General features: G+C 40.6%; 2 protein-coding genes across 3 annotated transcripts in view; both read left to right on the forward strand.

Annotated features, from left to right (window-relative positions):
* The window catches only part of LOC131677559 (dual specificity protein phosphatase 10-like), a 44859-nt gene that overhangs the window by 13870 nt on the left and 5595 nt on the right, over positions 1–25394 (forward strand). For both annotated transcript variants that reach the window (XM_058957438.1, XM_058957439.1), the window contains exon 3: positions 7246–7473. In XM_058957438.1, coding sequence (XP_058813421.1) covers positions 7246–7473 — 228 coding nt within the window. The remainder of the gene's footprint in view (positions 1–7245; positions 7474–25394) is intronic.
* Positions 17186–18373, forward strand: LOC131677560 (uncharacterized). Its single transcript, XM_058957440.1, has one exon. It carries the CDS (start codon positions 17288–17290, stop codon positions 18269–18271), a length of 984 nt encoding a protein of 327 aa, XP_058813423.1. The 5' UTR covers positions 17186–17287; the 3' UTR covers positions 18272–18373.

Below are 25394 nucleotides of genomic sequence, written 5' to 3' on the forward strand. Positions count from 1 at the left end.
CATCTCGTTTCGAAAGAAATTAAAAGCAACATTTTTTTTCCTTGATGCTTCTTTTGGGTTTTTTTTTTCGCTGCCCTATAAATAGAAGAAAGAGATCTGCGGCTTCTCTTTCTTTCTTGGGTACGCCAACAAGCTGATTCATCCGGTTTCAAGGACGGTCAGGCAACTTGCCCGGTCGCCGGAATTCAATGCAAATTTACGCATTTGAAATTGAAACCTGGTTTGGTTCGTTCCAGAGAGTTCTTTTATAATTTTACCAAGATTTGTTTTTCCGTGTAATTTTTAGCAGAACCCGCTATGAAACGGCTGTTTCTGAATCGCCCAATGAGGGTCTAAAGTTGGACGGATTTGTTTGAGCAGTTGTATGGAAAAATTGAAGTTCTATCGTAATGAAACCTATCCTGAAAGCGATTCTGAATTCTGGCTACCGTTGGAATTGTGGCAAAAATCAACCAGAATTTTGGCTCATTTTAAGGCTGGTTCAACTACGTTATAAACTTCGGTTTGCCTCTGAGTTAAACTTAATTGAACTTTGCAATATGTATAAAAAGTGTAAGTAGAACTTTTACCACTACTTGCATTAGAATTAATTTTAAACCGACTAACCTTCCATTTCAAGGCAGCGAACATGCGTCTACCAAGTATTTTGGATTTAGTAAGCTACAGAAAGGAAAATAAAAAACAAATTAACTTTATTCTTTTTTTCTTTTACCAAAAAAACCCAGTTACTTATCTGTTGCCTGACGGAAATGCGGGTAATCGCTTCCGATCAATCGAATCAACAACATTCCTTAACTGTACTTAACTGCTCCTTTGGTGGAACCTCCCTACCGACAATGTTCACTCCTTGTAAACATCCAGGAAGATACCATTGTTTTCCTTTACTCTCCTTGACTTTCAAGCTGTGGATGAGAGCATTACTTGTTCAGCTTATTCTCCACAGCGAGGGTTGCTGCTGCTGGCGGGGAAGTGAAATTTTACATCTTACTAAAACGACCAAACTGTTTTAAGATTGCATCCACCAACCATATGTTTTTATTCAAATTTTTTGCTTGTTACGAATTTTACAATGAAGATGCTGCCGATACAACAAAATGCCGCCTACTAAGAAGCTGGCCATCGTATCAGGAAAATTGAAGTTCATCAACAAACCCTTACCCCTAGACAAAGATCTTCTTTTGTTCCCAACAACTTTTTTACAACAGAAACACGTACTGCCGCGGTTTTACCAAACAGCTAATTAGCAACAGGATTCCTTTAGACTATATGATTCAACAAATCTGTAACGTTAAAATTCCCAGCTGAATGCGTTTTTATGTCTAATGTCTTCACCACCAACAAAAACAAAGCCCCTGTAAAGTATTATTCATCACCGCACAAAAAAAACCAGTCAATCGTCCTGGCGTTAGGCCAATAATTGACTGCCCGCCCCAAAACAACAGCAACAACAAGAAAACAGCCACGAAACCTGTTTCGTCCAACGGTCGTTTCATGTCGGTCCCGTTCTTGTGAGGCGGTGGGAAGGGAGGGGGTAGTACCATCAGCCAGCGCAACAGGTTAGGCTGGGCTCGGCGGTCATCTGAGTAGCGCTGCGCAAGAAGCACGAAACCAAAACCAAACAAACTGTAGTCGATTATTCTCTGCATTTTTAAGTTTTTATTTTGCCCGATGTGGGTTCGCAATTCACATCCACTCCCACTCACGACACCATGTTTGCAGCGCGGGACCGTGCACGATGATCGGTTCGTTGAGGAATTCCGATTGCTTCACACAGCAGTGAAGAGTTCCGCAAACACACCCTCCTCCACTTGCAATGCGATAGTATGCGGATCCGAACGACGGAACGGTAGCAGCAACCCGCGACCTATTATGGAAACCGACATTGTCAAACAACTCCCTGTTGTCTGTCTGTACATGTACATACGGAATAAACGCGCGAGATGATCGAACTGTCAAAAGTTGAAATGGCACCGCGTGACGCGGTACACTGCGCCGGCAAAATCATCTGTGTACACACTGTAATCAGAAAACGAGCGACTATAAGCAAATACAACGCTTCCACGGTGAAATGCAATCAAAGTAACCAGATCCATTAAATAAATTCAGCACCATTTACTCGATCGTCGCTCATTGAAGTGCCATAACATAAACTGGGTAATACTTTTTTAATATGGCGACCAGCACGTGTTTCGTTATACTATTTTTAACTTTACCGAGTGAGGCGGGGAAGGTGGCGGGGAGACAAGTGGTTGTGATAATTTGCACAATTGGCAGCAATTTATCCAAGCATCATCATCAGCAACGAGCAAGGAGACGATGCGTACATCTGAACTTTAATACCCCGTTGACTCGTACGGTGATCACACAAGTAGGCCGCGTTCGCCATCACATGACACTGATCTCGTTCGAACACAAAAAAAGAAAAAGAAAACGGATGATCACGAGAATAACAAAGCAACAAAAATGTGTGAATTGCACGTATGATCTTTCGCTAACGAAGTAACATTCTTTATTTAGATTATAAATCAAATGACTCATGTTTGCTCGATGCGACAGACGCGGGGAGAAGATTGTCAATAGAATTGCGCATCCAGCGGCTGCGTACTGTGAAATCAGAACCCACCAGAGACGATCAAAATCAATTAGAGCCGAACGAATCGCGTAACCATTCATTCCTGATTTGGGATTCATAATAGAAGTCTAGCAATATGCTCGCACTTAGCAGCCCATCAGCTACGCGCTGAACAAATAACGATATCTACAGTCGGTACATAGTCTGCCCCACATTACTCATTCAAAACGATCGGTTTTTATTTTACCAAGACAAACTAAAAATTTTGCTGATTGTCAGTCGACGGGAATGCCGATGAAGCAAACTGGCCAACCTGCCGTTTCGTTACGCGACAGTTTTCGATGAAGTCATACTAAAATACAATTTTGAACTTTGAAATCATGGTCCGCTTGGTTGACCGCAAGTTACACGATCGTGATGATGGTGGCGTTATTGACACATTATCAGTTCGATGGAACCGAAGCTTCTAAACTGATAAGCACGCTGGAATCGATTTGGGCAGTTAGGCAGCGTTAGATATTATATTATATTTGTATTATTTATTATCAGTTTTGTTTTTTTAGTAGCATCATTTTATGAATAGATCTTGTAGATTTTCGAAATATTTCTGATTTGAGGCTTTCCGTGTTTGTTTTGTTTTTTCAGAAAGTGTTTCTACTCTATCAAATTCATCCAATATAATTAGGTATTATGGCTGATTCATGTCTATATATAGATTCAAGCCAACTCCAGTAAAAGTCTTTTTTAACTTTGACTTATTCAATCGAGTAGATAATCTTGTTTGGGATTAGAAATGTATATCAAATTTGAAAAAAAAAACATTTCTTTTCCTTTTTTGAAAATTATTTTCCCAGCAGCCGGTTAGTTACGGCGAATAGCCTGTAACAAAGTAATAAGATCATCTCTAATTGCTACTAATTTTACAAAAATGTGATCGAAAATTTAAAATCTCGCGGTTGCCAAGAGAAATTGGGAGGGGTGATGCATTTTCGAATTGGTATTAGATGTACGATTTAATTGTTTTTCAATTATCTAATAATTTTGACTCTCTTTGGATTATGCATTTTATGTATGTGAAATCGATCCTTTGTAAAAATACTTAGAAGTAAAAAATAAATAGTGTCTTAAAAATGTGATCAAAAAATTAGTACCAAATGATTTTAAACACCGCTAGATTTGCTTTCTTAATAGCAATTTGTTTGTCAGGTTAGAATAACCAAAATGTAAAAAAATCAAGTAACGCCAGGTCAAATACAGACTATATTTGGATTTCGTCTCAAATCATTGGCGAGTCAATGCAAACCACGGCAATTAAATGCTTGTTTATGTTTCTCGGGCAAAAAGTAAAATTCGACTGTTTTGATTAAGGGATTTTCCTAACACTGCCGTTACTAAGCATTTGCTAACTATAAACGAAGTTTTCGCAGAGTGCTCCCAAGCGTCCAAGTGTTCATATATATGAGAGCTGCTTAAACATACTGTTTTAAGTAATTTTCCAAATTGTATGAAGTTATAATAGCAGTTTAATCAGCTTTCCAGTTCCATTTCAGTTTGAAAGTTCTTCAAAACCTGTACGTCAATTTCTGGGTGTACTTTTTAAGTACTATCCGAACATTTGGGGGGCTTGTGCTAACATTTTTGTTTGTCAGTTGATTTGGAATAGGAATCACAAGGAAAAGTGTCTACTGTCCCGCACGAAGAAGTTACTCAAAATATCTGGTATGCAGTCAGCAATGATATGGCAATTGAAACTGCTTGCCGACCGTACGGCATTCCAACATCCACCATCATGTTCCGGGTACATAAGGGCTATGAAAATCATCCAAGACCAAACAATTTCTTAAAATAATAAAGTAACAATTAGCCTTCTGCTTAATCCTTAAAATGTATCATTATTGATGAGATGTTTTTGCAATCATTGAATTGCTTATGATACTCTGCCATGTATACTTAATTTTAAAGCTGCCCAGCAATAAGAACGAGTTAGTATAATAATAAACAAATACATCTTTTTCAACGTAAACGAAAGGTCTAGGTGTGCAAAATTGGTTAGTTACCAACTGAAGTTTTAGTTAGTGATGTCTTTTTTATTCGATTAACGCAAATAATCGATTAATTTCTAAAATAATCAATAATCGATTACAAGCTTTCGGTATATTCGAGCAAATCGAGTAGCTGCTATCAATTAATCGAGAGCATAATTAATGAAGGGTGGCATTGAAAATGAAAGTCGCAGAGCAAAAAAATATGACCAGACTTCTCCAAATTTTTCAAAATGTGTCGAGCGACCTTTTTTTTTTGGTTGACAAACTAGGATTTACTAAGTAATCGATTATTGATTTTAATCGTTTATCTTGGTCGATTATTCGAATGAATTAATTAAGCTCTAAAAAATTATTCGATTAACGGATAATCGATTATTTGCAAAAATCAGACATCACTAGTTCTAGCAGTAAATCACTTTACATAAATCAACGTGAGGATTTTTTACCGTGTACTAAAGGGTTGTCTGTAAGTGGTTGTCATAATCAAAGATTCCGTCAGAGAGAATAGGGAGAGAGACGAATAGTGTGAAGCAAAAAATAGCTTATTATAGGCGATCCATGAGACGTTTCTGATCAGCTGATTATCTCTTGTTTACTTTTTCTGACGTTACTCCGAGGGGTGCGACGTACGACAATATCGTTAATTCGATCCAACATCAAACGAATCGGACTAACGAAAGACGGTTGTCGGACAAGTTTTTCTGTTCGCAGGAGTAGACTTGTTGACAGAACCCACCGCTGAATTGTCAAACAAACGTCTAATGGATTGCCTAATTGAGCAGACCAATCGTGCAATTTAAATAAACATTACTCATGCCTGAGTTGAAGGAAAAGAGTATTGTACATTCATCAAAAAAGTAATTCAAATTTTCGTCAGATATTTGTTAAATCGTGATTGTAAGGATCACTCTAGAACATATGTATTAATAAAAACAATATTTAGAATTATTTCATCTCTTTGTTCAAAATGCACTCCATTTACATCCATACAATCTGTTTTTAAAATATAATAGGAGTCATTTATTAAAGTGCAGCCTGTGGGAGCGGTTGCCAAAATGCTAGTGTTGAAATCATCATACAGGGAGTGTTGCCGTTTTGACTGATTTTCACTATTCTCTCTGGATATCGTGATTTGGTTCATAAAGATTGTCTACTGCACTAATTTTTATTAAAATTTTGCTTTCTATGTACATCGGTTATCTACAGATCATGGTAATCATAAGTAGCTCGGCTTGTTCATGCATTCTCTGATAAAAAAATATTATACACGAACTTTAACCCATATAGTCCAACGATTCCATATATTGTTTGGATGATACCCTGAACAGGTCGTTAGGCTCTTGAATGATAAGATGTTTATTAGGGTTGTTTTTAGGCGAGATATAAACGACGAATTTAACGTTATTCCACGACTTGTTCTTTTAACCAAATGACAAAACAAGTGATGGAAAATAAGCTTTCATTTTCAAAAACACTTCACTTCAAATATTGGTTTGAGTCTTCTATAACACCTAATCTATCTAATTTGAGCATTCAGGTCAATTTTCGTGAAATTGGCTCACGTTCGATAAAATAGTTGGCATATGGTACACATTTATGAGAGATACTGACTTAACTATTTTTGACTCCTCTAGCTTACGAAGAAACTACAATTTTCACTAGAGGGACACGAATTCCGAAGCAAAATTTTTCAAAATTGGTCGTTACTTTTAAACCTGCGCAAAAAAAAACCTTACCGAGAGTTGAACCAATTGCCCAATGATTTGAGTATTTTTCAACTCTAATCTGGTAAAACATAAGATAAAACGCTTGTCTTATAAAGCTATCAATCTTCGGTGATACGAGTGAAGGCACCTTTTATTGAAGAAAACCAATTGTTTAAACTTGGATCAACCGAGAATAGGGAACAGTATTGAATAAGCGTGTATGATAGGAATAGCCATTTAATTACACTGTAGTTCTTGAATCGCTGTGAAGTCTGCAGAAATAAATGTTGAAGTACTTCAACGAGTAACAGTAGCAATGCTTCACTTTGTTTTTTTTTTGTCCAATTCTTTAGCTGTGAAGTAGTTTGCGAAGAAAATCACCGCCGATCGTTACCCAATCAATCGAGTAGATTACAGCACCAACCCCTGCCCAAATATCGAGCTCAATATCATGTTACAATAAACATCGCCTACTCGTAGTTCGGTCTCTTATCGCCTGCTGACACCGTGTGTACCAGCCCCAGCAACAGCCAAAGTGTCAAACAGTGACTCATTTCTCACACTCACCCCTCGCCACTGTGGCCGTCAATTTTAATCACACATCCCCCTCTCAGTACTTTGTTTCTCAACTACTGAAGCACTAAAACCAGAACCACTGCGCGCGTACACGTCCGTGTGCTCAGCCAATGGTTTATTGATGTATTCTGTTATCGCCCTTTGATGTGCTGTGCGAGTTCGACTACCCAGAGGGACCCTGCGGGAAGGCAAGTGTTTATATTAATTTGTTGGGAATTTATTACCAAGTGCTTGGCCAACTGCAGGAATCAGCCGCCAATCGATATCAATGACTCATACAAATTCGATTCAATTAATACAATTTCCTCCTCTAACTCTCTTTCTCTATCTCTTCCCCAAAATACAGACATTGAAACGCATCCCGCATCGCCTGTGTTTCCACACCTACTGCTCGGCAATGGCCGGGACGCCATCGATCCGTCAACTGTGGGAGCAAACTGTGTTCTAAATGTGACCTGCCAGCAGCCAGCGGGTAGTCAGCTAAAAGCGGGACTCGAGTACAAACAGATTCCTGCCAGCGATACACCCCATCAAAATATCAAGCAGTACTTCCAGGAGGCCTTCGATTTCATTGGTAAGTACTTGGAAAATATTTAATGAACGAAATTTATCGAGCAAAAGGTTGATGACTTAGCAGCAGCGGAATAGCAACCCGCTGTCCAATCAGCATTCCTCATATTTCAGCGACACCAGCGCGTTTGGTGCTCTAATTATAATTTATGAAAAATCTGCGAAAAATATAAATCAAAGTGTGTAGCAGCTGAGTCGCGAGTTTCCGATTGTAGCTGTTGCTGTCATAAAACCAGAACTTACGCAACGCGCGTTACAGCAACAGCGACCAAACGTTGATCTAGCGTGCTGCACAGTGGACAGGTTTTGGCTGAAAAACTGCATTCTTGCCAGTTTCACTTCTCCGACCATGCAATCAACGGTGGTCCAGGACAACCTTCAAGCGACCCTACAGACGCTGTGAGGCTCGAGGGGAAACAACTAGTAGGTAGGCACACTCAACGAAGCATCATTCATAATCGCTTCGCGCTGTCTGTGTTGTTGATTTGCACTATCGCTGCCTACTGGCTTTTATCGGTGTTGGTAATACAACACCAGGCGAGTAGTGTGTACTCGCGACGAGTGTTTTAAATGCATGACTCATCATTGCAACTCTCGCGTTCGTGTTCTGTCTTCGTGGAAGCCAGTGCCTACCTTGGTAGCCGATTTGATATTTGAAATAAAGGAGCTTTTTGTACACTCCTCAGCCAGCGAGCTAATCGATAATTGCTGACAGATTGGCGTTTTTGGGAATTTCAAAAGTCGCTGCTGTTTCACGATGAGAGAGCGAAATCACTACAATAACTAATCGAAAATGGTTGGTACTTATCTTTCAGCTATCGTCGATTGATAATACATATCTTGAAACGTCACGTGGCTTCGTTTTTGCGCTGAGTTTTTAACGAAAACAGCTGTCAAAACGTATACCGTTTTCGCCAATGTTTACCCTATCAATTCAATTCATTTATCTCACACTATCTCGACCAAGTACCATTTTCAGCAACCACAACCACAAACGGGATATCAGATTTGCATATTTCGACTGTTACTAGACGCAGTCGTGCTCTGCTGGTACGCCGTTGGTTTGTGCGATGGCAATGTTGGTTGTAGTGGTAACAGCTGTCACTTTGAATGCTGTGCACGTCACAATCACACAGCAGGAAGCGACGCAGAAGTCAAATAAATGTTCTCACGCACCGATCGAGGTCGATATGTGACTTATCTCTGATATGACCAGCTACGCCGAGCTAAATAAACAGCGTCTTCCGGTTGTGGTGCGGTTTCACTGTGTAGTCTGGTCAGGTCTGGTAACGAAACCAACGAATGTATAGGGGACGTGTCGCCTTCTCGCGCAAATTTAAATGACCTCACATTTCTTGACAGTTCACTAGTACTGTATACATGGACTTAGAAATTTTTTGTAAACTGCTAGATTCGCTCGAAACAAATTACAAAGAATTTTTCTAAGTCTATGTAAACAGTACAAGCGAACCGTCAAAAATTGAGCTCATCTCTCTAAATATAATAAGATTTATGTTGAACCTTAAAAACTTCAGAATGATTTTTAGTTGATTTTCAAAAAATGTATACACGTTCTCGTTTGACACTATCGATCTTCCTTGACATTGAATTTAGCCACATGGGTTAGTATTTTTGACAGTTATCTCAGCAAAAGGACAGGGATCAAGGTAGTCCAATGGAAGGTGTGGTCGTGATAATTCAGCAAAAAAAAGCGACGTCATCATATAGTTTATTAATTTTAATATTGCGCTCTTCCCACCACCTGAACCTCCGCAATTTCAAAGTGCGAGTGATCTTAAAACTGTGAGATGTCAAAACACATATATTTCAAGTGATAGAGATGATAGTTTCATAGACAGACCAGTCGAACTAACCAGTCTATGAGAAGAATTTAAACGAAGAATGTTAAAGGCGCAGGGCGGTTTGAATCTCTTATCCATTGCCATAAGCAATATTAACTTTTTTAAATAATCAGGTTTGTAAACAAACTTTTGTTTTGCTGATATTTCTTAACTTGCTATAATTTCAATGCAGAAAATATTTGAAATTGTGTCTACGAAAGATTCATCTAATTTTCTCTTGTTCCATTTTTTGTTCTAGAGTGACACTAAACGAAACAGCTTTGATGATTTGACATTTACCTTTGACAGAGCGTAATTTAAAATCTCCCTGTTGAACCATCTCTTGACAAATTTGAAACCCAACGCGGCACGTCGGTTTGTCGGTGCTACCTACCACTGCAACACGGACCGGCTGATGTCACTGCTATATTTGAGCGACCAGCAGCACTAAATGGGCAGCCAGACAGGCAGAGGCAGGAGAAACGATGAACCGGTACAATTCACCGACGTGCTGCCTGGCGCGGTCCGGGCCAACCCAGTCCGCCAGGGCGATCAAAACCGGCGATGGTTTTGGGTTAAAATTAAATCTTACGTGGTCACACACCGCAGCGCAGTACGTTCACAAATGTAAATATAAATAAATAAAGCTTATTTAAAATGCTCAAACCGCGGTCGCTGCTTCGCCACCATCTGTACCAATAGCCGCCGCCGCCGTCATCAGTGTCAACACGTACACAGCGAGTTGGAAACATTTAAGTTTCATTCAACTCCGTATTAATTGAAAAAGCTCCGTCATCACAACCAGTATCATTCTCATTGTCGCTAAGCCGTGTGGCAAACTATTCAAGGTGGCATCAGTTTGTTTACATTAAACCACATCAGAGCCCTGTGTTTTATCTTGAATTGTTTGATGAGAGAATGGGTTGTGTCATCACCGTAGCATCTTTAGTTGCTAGTTGTCTTCAAGTCTCATCAAATTTTTGACATTTCTAGGTATGGACTGTATCGAAAATAAGTCCACATATTTTTCATTCCAATCATATAAAAAGTTACAAGTTTTCCTTTTTGGGAAAAATTATAAATTATTAAAATTATGTGAGAAATCAAAAATTGCTGTACAAACCAATAATTCCTATAAAATTCATTTCTTTGAAAATTTTTGCAAATTAATGCATTTTTGCGCATTTTCTGGTGCATTTATAAATAAACTTGAAAAAATGGCAACACTCCCGAATCGCTTGGACGCTCTTTGCTTTCGTCCAGCCTAAAAACCTATCGAATAAAATTGTATAGCATCATACATCGATTTCATGCGCACTTCTTATTATAATGGGGCGGGGAATGCTGACGGGGCTGATAATCTCGAAAAGTATCGGTAGGTCACTGTCATTCTAAAATGGGTCATTGGAAAATCGGTAGAACTAACACCTACTACGTCCCGAGATCAAGTTGTATGCGCGGAGGGAGTGGACCATATGCAGAAAACTTTGTTTTCATAATACCACTTCCGGTCAGTGAGATTTGGAAGGTTAACTCAGACAGTTTGTTTTGTAATTTTATATTAATTTTCATGTACATATTTGGAGCATGAAAATAGAATTAAATCCCTCCGTAATTACACGTGAATTTTGTTATAATTTTACACGCTGAATAAAAATTGCAGTATATAACGTATAATATCATATAAATAAAAGTGTAAAATCATATGTTATTAATGTTCTAATTATGTGCGTAGATTTTAATTTTTTTAATTTCGATTATAGAGGTTTTAACCTTTAGGTCATTCGCCTCTTCGGGTTAGAAAAATCTCTCATGAAAATTTCTAACCCTATGTGCGGGGTTGGGACTCAAACCCAGGTGCGCTGCATACAAGGCAATCGATTTACCAACTACGCTACGCTCACCCCCATTGATTTTAATTTGATTTCCAATCAAATTTTCGATTCAAGCAATAATTGTGTTACCCGACTCTGCTTTTTTTCGGGTAATACTCAATAAATGAATTTTCCCATTTTCGTAGTATATGACCTTCCATTGCCTTTAGGATAAATTGAGCTCGCTCATCTCTTTTTTTATTTTGAGTGGAAGATTTTTGAATACAATCGTGATTGGCTGGTTGGACACTTTTTAACTGGACTGCTTCTTAGTTGGACATCCGCTAGTTGGACCATTGTCCAACTAAAAAGCATCTGAACGTCAAAATCTCATGTCAAACTGACTTTGACAATCTATCTAACAATCTTTTAGACTACTAATGTCTTCTTTGGAGAGCTTTTGACATTTGTCAGTCGGTCCAACTAGCGAATTAAATTCGTTAGTTGGACATAGACTGTGGCCCAACCAACGAATCACGACTGTATTTACTCCGTGGATTGTACATTCAGAGACGCAGTTATGGTAAATTTCCATTACCAGCCTTTCCGTGCAACTTGAAACGTGGTCCACTACACACGGAAAGCCAAGCAAAAGAATAATATTTATAATCATGTGTTTACCTAACCATACTAACTTGCTGCACGTCCGTCGACCATCAGACCAGCAGAGGTCATTCACTTGTGTTTATGCTGTTGCCCAACATCACAAACAGTGTTCAAATTTTCGCTGTCTCGAATAAACAAAACAATAACAGATTAGGATTGTTTATACCACTGCAGCGTCGTGCAGATTTTAACCGTATGAGTCATCCTATTCATGATTGAAATTCGCTGATGCACTTGCAACCATCCCTCACCTTGTGGGGTATATTCTGTTGCTGCAGCTTCGACCAGAAACCAGGGTCGCTGTTGTGCTGAAAAGAAATCGCTCAGCTATCATCGCTCTTTTATATAATGGCACAATGCTCTATTTATGGAGTCCCTATTATCAATGGCTGCTTCTACCCTGCGCTCCCGCACCTTCTAACGCCACGGGTATCATTTCTGTGTGCGGCCCTTATCAGCCCGTAAGGCGCGCAAGCAAGTCAGAGTGTGCTTGATTGTTATTGAATAACAATGACTCACTCACTGCGCGCAATTGTTTTGCGATAGCGGTCTGTGGTTGTGTATGTGTATTTGTGTGTGTAAGCCTCCATTATCAGCGACCAGTTTGCCGTGATAAGATGGTTTACACACGACTCTTAATTACCACTTCTGAATGAGACACAAGTGCAGCACCATATATGGTCATAAAGAAAGTTGGACCATAAAAGCCAAACACCTTGATTTGATAGTGACAGTGATGGTAACGTATTTCCTTTCGTTTATTTTCACCTGTCATAGGGACAGCCAACATCATCTCGTTCATAATACATTTACAGCCTTTATTTTAGCAATAGTCACTTACATCCACCGTGAGCCCTATTTACGATCTAAAATAAACAAATTGTAGGAATTTCACGAGCAAGACTAAATTGGCCGCCATTGTTGCATGCAAAAAGTGAAAAGTGTTAATATACAAACAGTTACCATTGCATGTTTTTTGTTAGAGCTGTAGACCCTTAATTTACTGCCGAGTGCGTTCAAAGAAGACCAACAACCTTGCTGACTTTTGCACTAATGCAACGGCCAAGAAACGGCAGGCGATAAGGCGAAACAATAGAAGTAAGAAGCGGAGGCCATCGCCGTGCTACGTACGATACCTACCTCATCCAGCAGACGGTGAATCATAGATTTTCGACACCGAGCAGTGGCGGTGGTAGTGGTAACAGTAGCTGTAGCAGGCAGACCGCAATCAATCAATATATTATACGCTGTGTGGTACGGTTTTTCTATAGCTCGGCATTGTGGTCTTTAACTTGCAACAGTTTCCTAGCTCCCCGCATGACGAATGCAAGTAAAACTATTCACTTTTAGTCGGCACGAAACCGACCGGCATAATCCTGCATCGGTACTTCAAGGCCTTCCTTAACCTGTGGAAATTTTAGACGTCTAGTTGAAAAGGGCATAAACACAGGTTTGAAATGGATTTACTATGTTGACTGCCGTTATGCCCTTTTCGGCTCAATGGTGAACTTTAGTCATCAACGATGCGTCAGACGAACGAATTAGTGTTTTTTTACTTCTTACACATAGGTTTCTACATTCAATTAGCATGTAGCGTGAAGAACACGACTCACAAGAATTGCGTGGTACTAATTAGTGTTTCTTCGTTTCTGAACCCAAACTCGAACTAACCGCATCAAGTGGCACTTGCCAGTGGACGGTTCATTAGGAGCACCATTTCACCCCTGTTCAGCTCGGATACATAATTACGTTCGCTCCCCCCCCCAGGAACCAATATACGGGATGAAACAACGGGAGAGCAAATCTTGCCTAATCTGAAGCTAGCAGAGGTCCCGAAGGGAGCTGGACCTAAACCGACTTGTTTTGCATGCATAATGTAGTTGGATGTAGCCAGCGTGCTCCTAAGCCCAACAAATTTAGATACATTTTAGATAAATATTTAGATATTCAAACAAACTTTAAACGAAGGCACACGCTATTCGTTCAGCAGGGGTTATAAATCCTTCGACCAGACAATGACGAAGAAGTTTTTGATGCAGGATGTGGGAGTTTCAGGAAATTAACTGTATTTTATGATACTCCTCCCTAACGCTCCGCTGCTAATGTGAAAAGGAAGTCGCGAGGGTGCAGGAACGAGTTATCCTTTCCTGATGCGAGAAGGGTGGATTCGAACAACATAAATTCATGCTGAAAGATAAACAATACAACCTGCGCACCCGGAACGTCTATTTGTGTTTACACAGCTCTTATCTTCAGCTTGAACGGGGACGGTATGCAATCATCCAACAGTTGGTACCAGTTGGAACAAACAAACCGAAATAAACGAAACCATCGTCAGGCCTTTTCGAGAAGAGCTGTCAAAATATCGGTTTGACAACACCCAACCCTCTAATGACTATCTCGGCGATGATGACGCATACGCGTTGTGATTTTGGTACTCATTCGTTGCAAGAACTGACAAGCGGTAGCTGATTGCCGCAAATCAATCAACGTCGGTTGCAAAACACTTTCGTTCACTGTTCCTGAAACAAAGTCATTATCGCTAGAGCGCTTCTTTCGCAATCGGATGCTTTACTGCCTCCCAATTGTAACTCGTGTTAAACCCACTCGGCTATGAAGGGCCACATTTCAATCAAGCCATTATTACCACTGAATTCAGACATATTTTCCTTTTTTGTGTATTGTATTTTACAACCACACACGAAAAGAAACCACAAAGAGCTGTCAAGATAAGATTCGCTCGCAGCATGCCATTCAGGACAAATTTACCCGAACGAATAAACGAGAATTCAATTTATTTGAAAAAACGGCTCCCGACACGTGACGGTCGTGCCACCGGAGACACCACTGGAAACGATGACACGTGTTAGCGCTCCCTCCGAGCAGATAGTCGTCCGCGTGCACAACCTTAAGCAACTGTCTGCAAATCGACCGATAAGCTAGTTACGTGTAACGAATTAGTTTCTCCATCCAATTCAATGGTTTTCAATCCAACTCTAACCAGATCTGAAAAAATGAGTACGAACAACCATGCGATTGCGAAAGTTCGCGCCGAAGCACACGTTTACTGCTTCGTTACTTTCATCATTGCACTAAATCACGAACCACGGAACGAACCGTGCTTTTTCTTCCACGCTATTTTTACCCAGCCAATGTTTACATTCAGCCGATACTCACTGATGAAGAAAAGTTGAAACCCTCCAAGAAGCTAGCCAACCCACCGCACCGGCAACATTACGACACAGAGCCATTCCATTTCAAATATGAGAACATGAGTCATCGAAAAATCGATTTTCGTCGAAATATCTATGCTGCTGCCGCGGCGTGGTCAGCTTGATAACCCGCACGCCAACCGATTTTCCGTCGTCGAACAATAATAAAAGCAATTTACGCATAGCGTAGATCAACATTGACAGTTAAGAAAGCACCTGTTGTTAAGGTAAATATTTTTTGCCACGCAATTAAGCGCAGGGATGAAAAATTAATATGTGGAAAATGATTCTCAATATGTTAATTTCCTTGAACGTAACTGCATTTCTGCAGACCAGATTTTGCTCTAACGAGCGTTCGATTTATGTCAAAACCTGCAACACATACTCGTTTGGCTGCACTATTTGACAGTTCATTTTGGCTGCATTTTTTGATACTTCGATAGTCTGTAGGCAGGGATGCCAGGTGCACAGATTTATCTGTGTTTCACACGTTCTGCACACACGAACACAATTCGCAGCAGTTAATGTAATCTTTTGTTTACTACTAGCATCTGTGTTTAGTGAGTACCGGTTTGTGCGAAATTTTGACAGTTGGCTTATACGCCCTAATCACATGCTTGTCGAGAAATGTTAACAGAAGTATTTTATATTTATGTGATCGAAAAGGAAAGTTTGCTCTCTGAGCTCTTATAATAAAAGGGCTATAACTAGAACAGCTTTCATGATACCCGAACAAGGGTGAAGTAACACGCACAGCTACTTCGAAATGTCCATCTGATTATTTGGAGTAGGCGGTATACCCGTTTGGGGAATGTTTCGAATGCAGTCCCGCACGCTATTCACCCATTTTCGCCTGACACTTGTCACTTGTGTGTGGTGAAAAAATGTTTGGTATGAATAAAAACATTCCTTTCTTTGTAACAAACACGTCACTGTGGTAAAAATCGTAGAAGGCGGGAATCTACGCTGACTGAGTCCTTATTTTGTCTGCGCGCATCAATGCAGTAATGGTAGAAAAAGCAGGTCGTGCATGCGGTGTACATAAAGGTATTCGTCATCGGAAAAATACCAAGGCAGCTTTTCCGTGCGGGAGCGTTCGATTAACTTGACGCACTCACGAACAAACAAACACCACGAGCCAAGTGGAACAGGCAGGGACGCTTCTGATTCAGTTGACCCAATTTCCTTGACGTGACTACAACTGGTGTGGGCGAGGGGAACGTCACTTCAGAATAATTGTTATACTTCGTTCGATTTTGCATGAATTTGTATTTTTTCTGTAATTTTAGTAAATTTAAACAATTTTCTATCAAATCGAGTATTGCTAAAAAGATTCAAAAAAATTACAGCAAATTTATTCAATCTCAATCCAATTTTGCTCGAATTCCTAGCGATTTGATGTAACTGGCAACTCTGCATGCTTCTTTTTTTAATTTTTCAATTAGGTTTTACACCATCCGACATAACCCCACAAAATAAGCCGGATGAACTTCGTTTGACAATTCTCGGTGGTTTGTTTACATGGAAGTTACATGAGTTCGAATGTAACAGATGAGCACCCGTTGCACTCACACTCACGCAATTGACAAAGTAAACAAACCACCGAGAATTGTCAAACATGAACTTCATTCATCATGAGTTCATTCGTGTCGTCATCTTGTAGAACTCAATAATTCTGGCAACAAAATTTATGTTTTTGTTTTGATTTGTTCCTGCTGTTATGCTCCTGGCAATGTTTTGTTTTGATTTCATCGAGCACTGAAACTGTCAAAGCGTGAATTTAGAGTATTTAATTTCTTTTTTCACGACACATTTCAAACCATCCTCGGCCATTCCAAACAATTATCAAGTAATGTTGGAAATTCGAATCCATTCCGAGCTAATTAATGCCAATCTTTAACAATCTAATCAGAATTTTAAATTATAAATTCATTTCATTAACAAATCACGGAGTGTCATCCCCAAATTCCGCACTGTCCCAAAGATGGATTGCCGCAGTTGTTTATACCAGAGTTACAAATATTCCAATTCATTGAATCGGAATTGATTACATTTACCCGCACTCATCTTCGATATTCAGTGACGCTACCGAAAACATCAAACGAAGCAACCGGCAGGTTTTAATTCGTCTCCGATTGTAGTAATGCCAAGCAGCTCAATTAAGCTGACAATGTTTTCACCCAGTTCGTATTTGCCTTTCATCCAGAGAAGTCGTCTTCTGTAGTCGCTCCTCAAGCCATCAGACAGACACAATAGCACATTACACTAGTGCAGTATAATAGTGTATGTCAATCAAAATGAGTGAACAAAGGAAAGATTCTGCTTCGGCCATAGTGGTGATCGACTTTAGTGGTATCTCAATCCGGCCATCTGTTCGGGAAGTGGAACAATTGTTATTAAAAAAAATGAATATCGACCTTGGAATGGTCACGACTATTCAATTTCAACACGTGAAAGACGTTGTTCTTGTGTCGTTTCGAGCATTGTCCGACGCAACACGATTCATCGAAAAAAATAATTTAAGACATGTCATCGAACACGAGAACGTCAAGTACACGATCCCCGTATACCTCGATGACAAAGCAACCAATGTACGCATACATGATCTATCGAAGGACACTACACTCCAATACATTAAAACGCACATGGCACAGTATGGAGAAGTGATTTCGGGGAAAAAGGAATCCTGGAAGAATTTCTTTCGTGGCATCGACAATGGAGTTTGGCTGGTGCGAATGCGTCTAAAAAAGCCTATACCATCATACGTCGAGCTAGCACAAGGTACTATTCACAGTCAAAAGTCACTTTGCACATACGAAGGGCAAATTGTTACTTGCAAATACTGCCACCAAACTGTGCATTACGGAAAGTCATGTGCAGAGGCAGCAACAGAAAATAAAACTGCACCCGAAAGCAATCAACATTCAGAATCCATGCCATCAACACCATCAGTAGAACCTCAAACTTGCACTCAACCTGAAAAACCTACTCAACAACCAACGAAAAGCCAGCAAACAACAGATACATCCAGTATTGCGAAACCAACATCCAGTGATTACAAGACTACAACAACCAAAGAAGGAATAAAACTTGCTTCAAACGGAACACACTGCTACCTCGTATCAAATAATGACAGCGATGACAAAATGGAAGAGGACGGATGCGAGCTGAGCGACCCACAGACATCTGCTAAAGATTCCCCGCCTAGGAAAAAAATCTCCACGCGCAATGGTAAATTGCACGCGCGAGATTTAAAAGACCATCATTAAATTAGCGTTTTTTGAATATTTAAATACTATTATAAATATATAAAAGACCCATGGCTCGGTCAAGCTAACGCAATGAGCCGTGTCAAATAAACGGAATAAAAAAAAAAAAAATGTTTTCACCCGAGATGTGCTTTGTTTTGGCAAAGTCTAATATCTATCACTGGTCTGCACCGTACACATTAGGCTGTACATTCTTCGCATTTGTGGACGGTTTTGTGGATTTTAGTTAGATCTAGAATATCACTTCTCCGGTTAATCACAAAGAGGGCACCAGTCACTCTCGCTGTGGAGTATAATTCGAGCGAGCATTGCTCTCCTCTACAGGAGAATGAAAGCTCAGTGAACGTGCAGCAGGCATGATAGAACCTTCGTCTGAGAAGCACAATGCGGTAGCTTTGTCATTACAATCGCTAGGGAAGTTCCAACAACGAAGCAAAGCATGCCTTTCTAGCCAACAGTTAAGGAACGCTGCAGGAGCAATAAACTTTAACACAAGAAAAACTCATTTTATGTAGACCCGACTGGCTACCAAAGCAGCAATTGCAAATATCCATCAGAAATTGAAGGAAGTTAACTTTTTTAATCGATTTTGATCGATTAATGGAATGTACAATTTTAATTTTAGCAAAGAGCGGAATATTTTTCAATAAGCTGTACTAAAGTGGATTTGTTTTTCATTACCCTTGTTTTGGGTACGAATATTTGGTAGAAACATTTTGGCCACCTATAAACGAAGCTTCAACCAGCTAAAATAAATCTGAACCCAAAAGAGATGGTATAAACACTACTTACACCTTTAAATGTATTACAAAGAAATAAATAACAATCGTCTTTCCATTACCTCCTTCGTTAGTAGTACATACAGAACAAGCCAACAAAGATACAGCCCTTTCTTCTTCCGATTTTACGAAAACAAGTAGTAAACACAGCGACTTTCTTTTTCCTGTTTCAACCCGAATTTTCAATCTCGTTCTTATTCGCACTCAATCATTTTCGATTACCATTTTAATTTGCATAAAATGAACTTAAAGCAATTTGCATCATAAAATATAATTATAACGAAGTAAATGCGGCAAATATATACACATGATGTAAAAAATCATGAAGCCGCGGAAGGAAATGTTGAAAAAACATATTTTTTCAGCAGCTGCGTCTGGTTTTGAACTTGCAAATGACTTCTTCGGTGTCCTCGTCGTCGCCAGAGTGTGGAATCGAAGTTTTACATTCCGGCTAATATAGGTGCTTAGCAGTGGAACGATCATGTTTGCGCTTCGGAGCATTTTGTGGATTCCTTTTGTTTCTCTTTATCGATCATGTTTTTTTCCGATTATCTACTTCAACAACACCTTAAATTATTATATTTTTAACTCATGCGACATATCTGACGCACTTTCCTTGATGACGAGCACTTTCCTTTCACGCGAGCGCGTAATGCTCCGAACGGAACCAAGAATTGTTTAGAGGCTCTTCGAATACTGGCGCCATCTTGTACAGATGCAATTGCGTTCTTTATGTTCTCTTTACTTCTTTTTGGCGTTTTTCGTTAAATTAAGATTGAAATGTTAATCACATTTCATTCAGAAGAGAGCCACTTACTGAAATAAACACTTGTAATATTTTAATCTATTTTGTGAATTGAACGTTGGTATTGGTATATTGTAGAAAAACTCTAGAAAGGGAACTGCAGAGACTTCATTTTGGATCGATTGGATTCGGGTTTAGCTGTCAAAAACGAATCCAATCGAACATTGCCATTCCTTATAACATTGGACGTGTGGCCGTGTGTTTTTCTAGCATATTGGTTCGAGGCTATTTCCATTGTAAAATTGCTGCTTTGCAACGCTAACAAGTCATTCATATTCCAACGCACAAAGATCCAATGTTACGTTAGACTATATATTACAAAGAAAAAACTCAAACCCCGAGAACGTAACCTACGAGCTCACGATCGACAAGCAAGTAAAATAATCACTCTCTCAGAACCCTCCTCATTGTGCGAAAAAAACGCATCTCGAATCCGTCACCCCAGGTCAGACCGTCGTCCGTCAATGTAAAATCCCACAAAACAACACAAACAACCCAAACCCTTCAAGTTTTTCCTTTGTTATGGGAAAACAAAGATCAGCGCAAAAAGGAGGAGCTATGCACAGACGCACAGATTAGTCCTAGCCGTCACCGTCGCCGCCGTGCGTCGTTGTGCTGATGATGGAAAGTGCCACAGGCGGTATTCTCCCTTCGGATCATTCCCTCGGTTTTGGCCGGCAGCCAGCCAAACCAGGCAAACGCAAACGATGACTCATCCTGGCTTCGAAGCGGGTGACAAACGTATCAGATCTCGCTTTTTTACGATGCTGATGCTGCCAAAAGCTGCAACTAATGAGGGGGTGAAACCCCGAAAGGTATATTACTCTAATGGCTCGGTGCACCTCCCTCTTTGCTCCGGAGGCGGTGGCGGTTGGTAAGCGGCGGAAACCCAGGGCAAAGATTAGAATAACAATAAAAATCTATCCCTCCCGGTAATATGTAATACCCCCAAATTCATCTTACATTAGAGCTGGCCATATCATCGGAACATCTTGCGGCTTGCGAAAGCATTACGATAATGACTCTGGACGTCGGGGATGAGCACCAGCATAATTGGCATTTCGTTTCCGAACGATTAACTCGTACCGGATTTTCGAGGGATCGAACGTTATCTGGTTTCCTGGTTATTAGTTCTTCTTGCGTACCGTGACACCTCCAGTAAACAGCCCTCGGTGATAAATTTGAACTAGGCGTCACATCCAGTGCGTAACTGGCTCGGTCTGCGGTGGTGTAGATAAACAATGGCGTCTGTGTTTGCATGTCTTACCTCAAGAGGGAAGCAAACAAATGGAGTGCGCAGAACATGCTAAGGAGGAATTTAATCTTAAAACGACAAAAAAAAATGTTTTACGAGTGTTTCGAGTGGATTGCATAAACAAAGATGCCTTGTGTGTACGCACAGATGTAGATAAGAGCCACTGTAGCGCACCACATATGGTTTTATCGTCATTTAAAAGATGTCTCCAATGAAATAATAGCAATCGAATGTGTTTGACAGCTCGCCGTGCGATGACTAATTCATAACAGCTTGTAGGCAACTGCGTGCTTCCGGTTCCGACGGGAGGGTGAGCGTTACTTTCCTTCGACAGAAAGTCTCCCGAGAAGGTTACGTCGAACAAATTTAATAGCTTCCTGACATGCGGCTGCTCTTAGTTGTCTTCGAAATGCTGTCGCAATGTGGCACGTGAGTCATAGATCATAAGTCGCAATATCTTGTTTATTTCGAAGGGGTCACGGTTTGGTTTCTTGATGGTTCGGTGACCTCAACGCGGGTGTGTCGACGGACGGAACGAACGTTGAAGCAGAAACGATGAGTCATATCGCAATCACTACCAGCAGGCGAAAATAGTGGAGTGCGCAACGCAAGCGCTCAACGGCCCCATCGACCAAACGATCGATCTAGTCTGCCGGATCGGCGACGAGATATACGTCGTGCTCATTCCTCGACATCAAAGAGATTGTTGTGTGAGCGAAACCGACGACGAATCGTGCACTAAAACAACGGAGCAAAATCATACACATTCGAATGACCTTTGCTGGATCGTGACGTCACTGCAAAGGCCGTAGGAAACCGCTGGTAGCAATAAATTGTCCATGCCAGCCAACCATCTAACATGTTTCTTCAGTTTCTCCATTCTCCTGAGTTCCTTCATGTTTCTGCCGTCTTTCCCCGTTTGCCTCGTTTCCCGTGCTACGCTACGACAAGCATTCAGCCACTCGGACAGATCAGGTTTTCTTTCACTACAACACAGCTCACCGTTGCTGCTGAGGTGGAAAATCTGGTTTTCGGAGCAGTTTTGTTTAGCCGATATGCTTGTTTAGGTACAGGTATAGACACACATACAATGAACGAATGTTGTACCGACAGTTATTTTGGCCTCCACTCCGTAGTTCTGACATGTTTTGCATTATGTTGAGCACTCGCTTCAAACAGTACCAGCATTCTTTTAACTTAAAATATAGCTCTAGACACTTCATCAATAACAAAACGATGTATCCTACCGAACGACCCTCTCTCAAATGAAATAAAAACAGATCAATAAAAATTAACACAATTTCAACGCCTTCTGCGTGAAAAATTAAGAAAATTACAGTCATCAACGCTCTGCCGAAGGAAGCGAATCCAACGTTTATTGAATTTACCGACCCTCGCTTGTGCACAACCAACTGTGGTCCCTTACGTCAACCTCACACAGGACAAGAAGTTCCGTTTACGGAACAGTGGGAAGATTAATGACTGCCGTAACTAACTCTTCATCGTTACGTTCAGGTTCAATACCGAAGATGGCGACAGGAATGATGTCATTTACGTTATCAAATTTCCTGTTGGTTTCTATCCTATACATGCGTTTGATCAGCTCCGATACCCACGCAAATGCTTACCCATCCAGTTGATAAATTACTGTACTTGAGTTGTATGTGCATCTGGAAACTTTTCTCCCCAGTCAGGTAGCGTAACTGATTTTCCACACATTAACGCATCGATGACGTGTAGATTCAATTTACACCAACAATGAAACACATTTTTGACAGGTGACGCCAACGATTTTCAAAACGTCATTGCGCTCTGCAGGATCTTTCATCCATTGCAAAGGGGAAAAGCATCGTGATTTTTCATCTTTCCCCTCTTTGGATCGAAATATCCTGAAAATGTGCTCGTAACCACTTCTGCATCTGCTACTAATATAGAAGAAATGTTTTACTTGTTATTCAATAAATGCGACTCCCGCTACTTCGTTCCGTTTCTCCGCATGCCACGCATAGTATTTACCCGGTGAAAACGAGAAAAACACAAGGGGGAATAAATATTATTTTATTAGCTCTTTTACGTCCGTGGCATCACGAGTGGAACCTGAACGCAAGAAGCTTGGGGGGAAACAGGATACAGCAATGCTTGTAATCATTTCAAGAATGCATTTTATTACACTCTACATATGTGAAAATTTGCCCACCCCTGGTTTTCTTCGGTCGTCCTCGCGGGTTCTAGCCGATGGATGCCGGTGGATGAAGTAGTAGGCACAGAGTTTCCCTTTTTACCGGCCCCGAGATCACAAATAGACACCCATTGTACTGAACGTGCGAAGCGGAAGCACTCCAGCGGAAGCATGCGAGACGTTGGAGATGCCAGAAAGGCAACGGCAGCAATGAATGAAAAGCGTTTTTCAAATGAATGAATCATCTTGGCTGTGCCAAACGCAGCTGCAGTAGACTGGGAAGTATGGACCGTTTCCATGGCTGTTGTTCATTGACGGTATTTATTCGCTGCCAGTGGCAGCCATAAAACACACCATCTGCTGCCCCGATGGACCGTTCGAAAGGGAACAACCCTCGTAGGCTCGGGTCCAGAAACGGGAATGGGAACCGATGAACATTGATTTTAATTAAATTTTACGATTGTTTCGGAATGGCAAATTTTGTCCTTTTTCGGGCTAGGGTGGGTGTTCGCAGTGTTTGAATAAGGGATTTTAGGGACGAAGTGGCGATTAAACGCGTCATTTGGCAGTCGATTGGTGAAATTGGTCAATTTGTGCGAATTGTCCGCATTCGCCTTTGTGTGAGCCGTTCCTGCATGTTTGTTTAATTTGTTTGGATACGAAGATTTTTTTTTCATATTTCCATGTTCACACTTTCCGTGGTGTTTTAGACATCTCAATTCAAAATCACCCAGTAAAGTTCAGCCGGAAATGAACTGGAATTCCGGCTGGTTCCAGTTCGCATTCCGGCTCCAGTGACACAACCGATTCTAACTAGAATCGGTTGTGTCACTGGAGCCGGAATGCGAACTGGATCCAGCCGGAATTCCGGTTCATTTCCGGCTGAGCTTAACTGGGCAAGTCAGAGTTTATAATATTAGAGCTATAGCGCCCTCTAAGAACGATTGGTTTCAAAATCGTCCAACGAAGGACGTTCGCTGCACCAATTTGGACAACGTACAAATAACCGTTTAACGAACGTCCATCGTTGGACCCGTGTTGAACGATTTTGAAACAATTTTCTGGGCCTCTCAGTGTGTGTATACGCAAAGAAAAACAAACTGGCGCCCAGTAAAGTTCAGCTGGAAATTAGCTGGAATTCCGGCTGGTTCCAGTTAGTATTCCGGCTCCAATGACACAACTGATCGTAGTTAGAATCGACTGTGCCACTGGAGCCGGAATACTAACTAGAACCAGCCGGAATTGCGGCTCATTTCCGGCTGAACTTAACGCGTATTTTTTGAAAAGGGCCAATTGGCTCTCAAACGTGAAACATCCTCTCGATGCGCCAACTAGATTTCATTGTTGGTACCAGTCACATGATCACGAAAGTATTTTAACAGAGAACAGACGTCCATCTTCAGCATTTAACTTGTGTAAAATCTCTAACGGTTTCGAAGGTAGTTTGGATATCTAAACCAGGTGCGCTACTGTCGTCATGTTTTTTTGTGGCTGAGTGCGACAGAATTGAGAGCGGTTATTCCTCTACCCAGTCAAACTAGTCCGGAACCGATTCGGACTTCCAGCATGAATTCCAGCTCAAATGCGTCAACCGATAGAGTCGGAATCGGTTGTTTACTTTGAGCTAGATTCCATGCTGAATCCATCCAGGATTTCTAACCGGTTCCGGAATCGATTTGACGGATAGTTGGGATAGGTTGGTGTGGCGGCGCTAGTGTTTTTCGTATATTAATTCAAAATTTACACACATTTTTTAAATATTTTTGTTCGATCATGGATGTCTGTTCTCTGTGGTATTTTGTTGCATTGATGATATAGGATGGTTATTCTATTTCATATGTTTTAAGATGAACATTACATAGTTTCACAAAAAGTTTAATTACAGGTGATAAGAAAACATTCGTTCTTTCGTTTGACACCACAATATTCAGTTGAAATCGTTATTTTATTGCGAATTTTTGAGATCCGGAATTATTTTTCTATTATAGAGGATAGGTTGGTTATTTTAGATACGGAAAATGTTTACCTAAAAATTGGATTTATCAGTGGATAACCTCGACTGTCAACACCTGCACTCTTTAATCCAGTGATTTTCGCCCACTATT

This window comes from Topomyia yanbarensis, chromosome 1 (genome assembly GCF_030247195.1).
Source record: "Topomyia yanbarensis strain Yona2022 chromosome 1, ASM3024719v1, whole genome shotgun sequence".
NCBI classification, from domain to species: Eukaryota; Metazoa; Arthropoda; class Insecta; order Diptera; family Culicidae; genus Topomyia; species Topomyia yanbarensis.

Coding starts and splice junctions, on each gene's coding strand:
- LOC131677560 (XM_058957440.1), top strand. CDS start 17,288: ATGTCAATCAAAATGAGTGAACAAAGGAAAGATTCTGCTTCGGCCATA.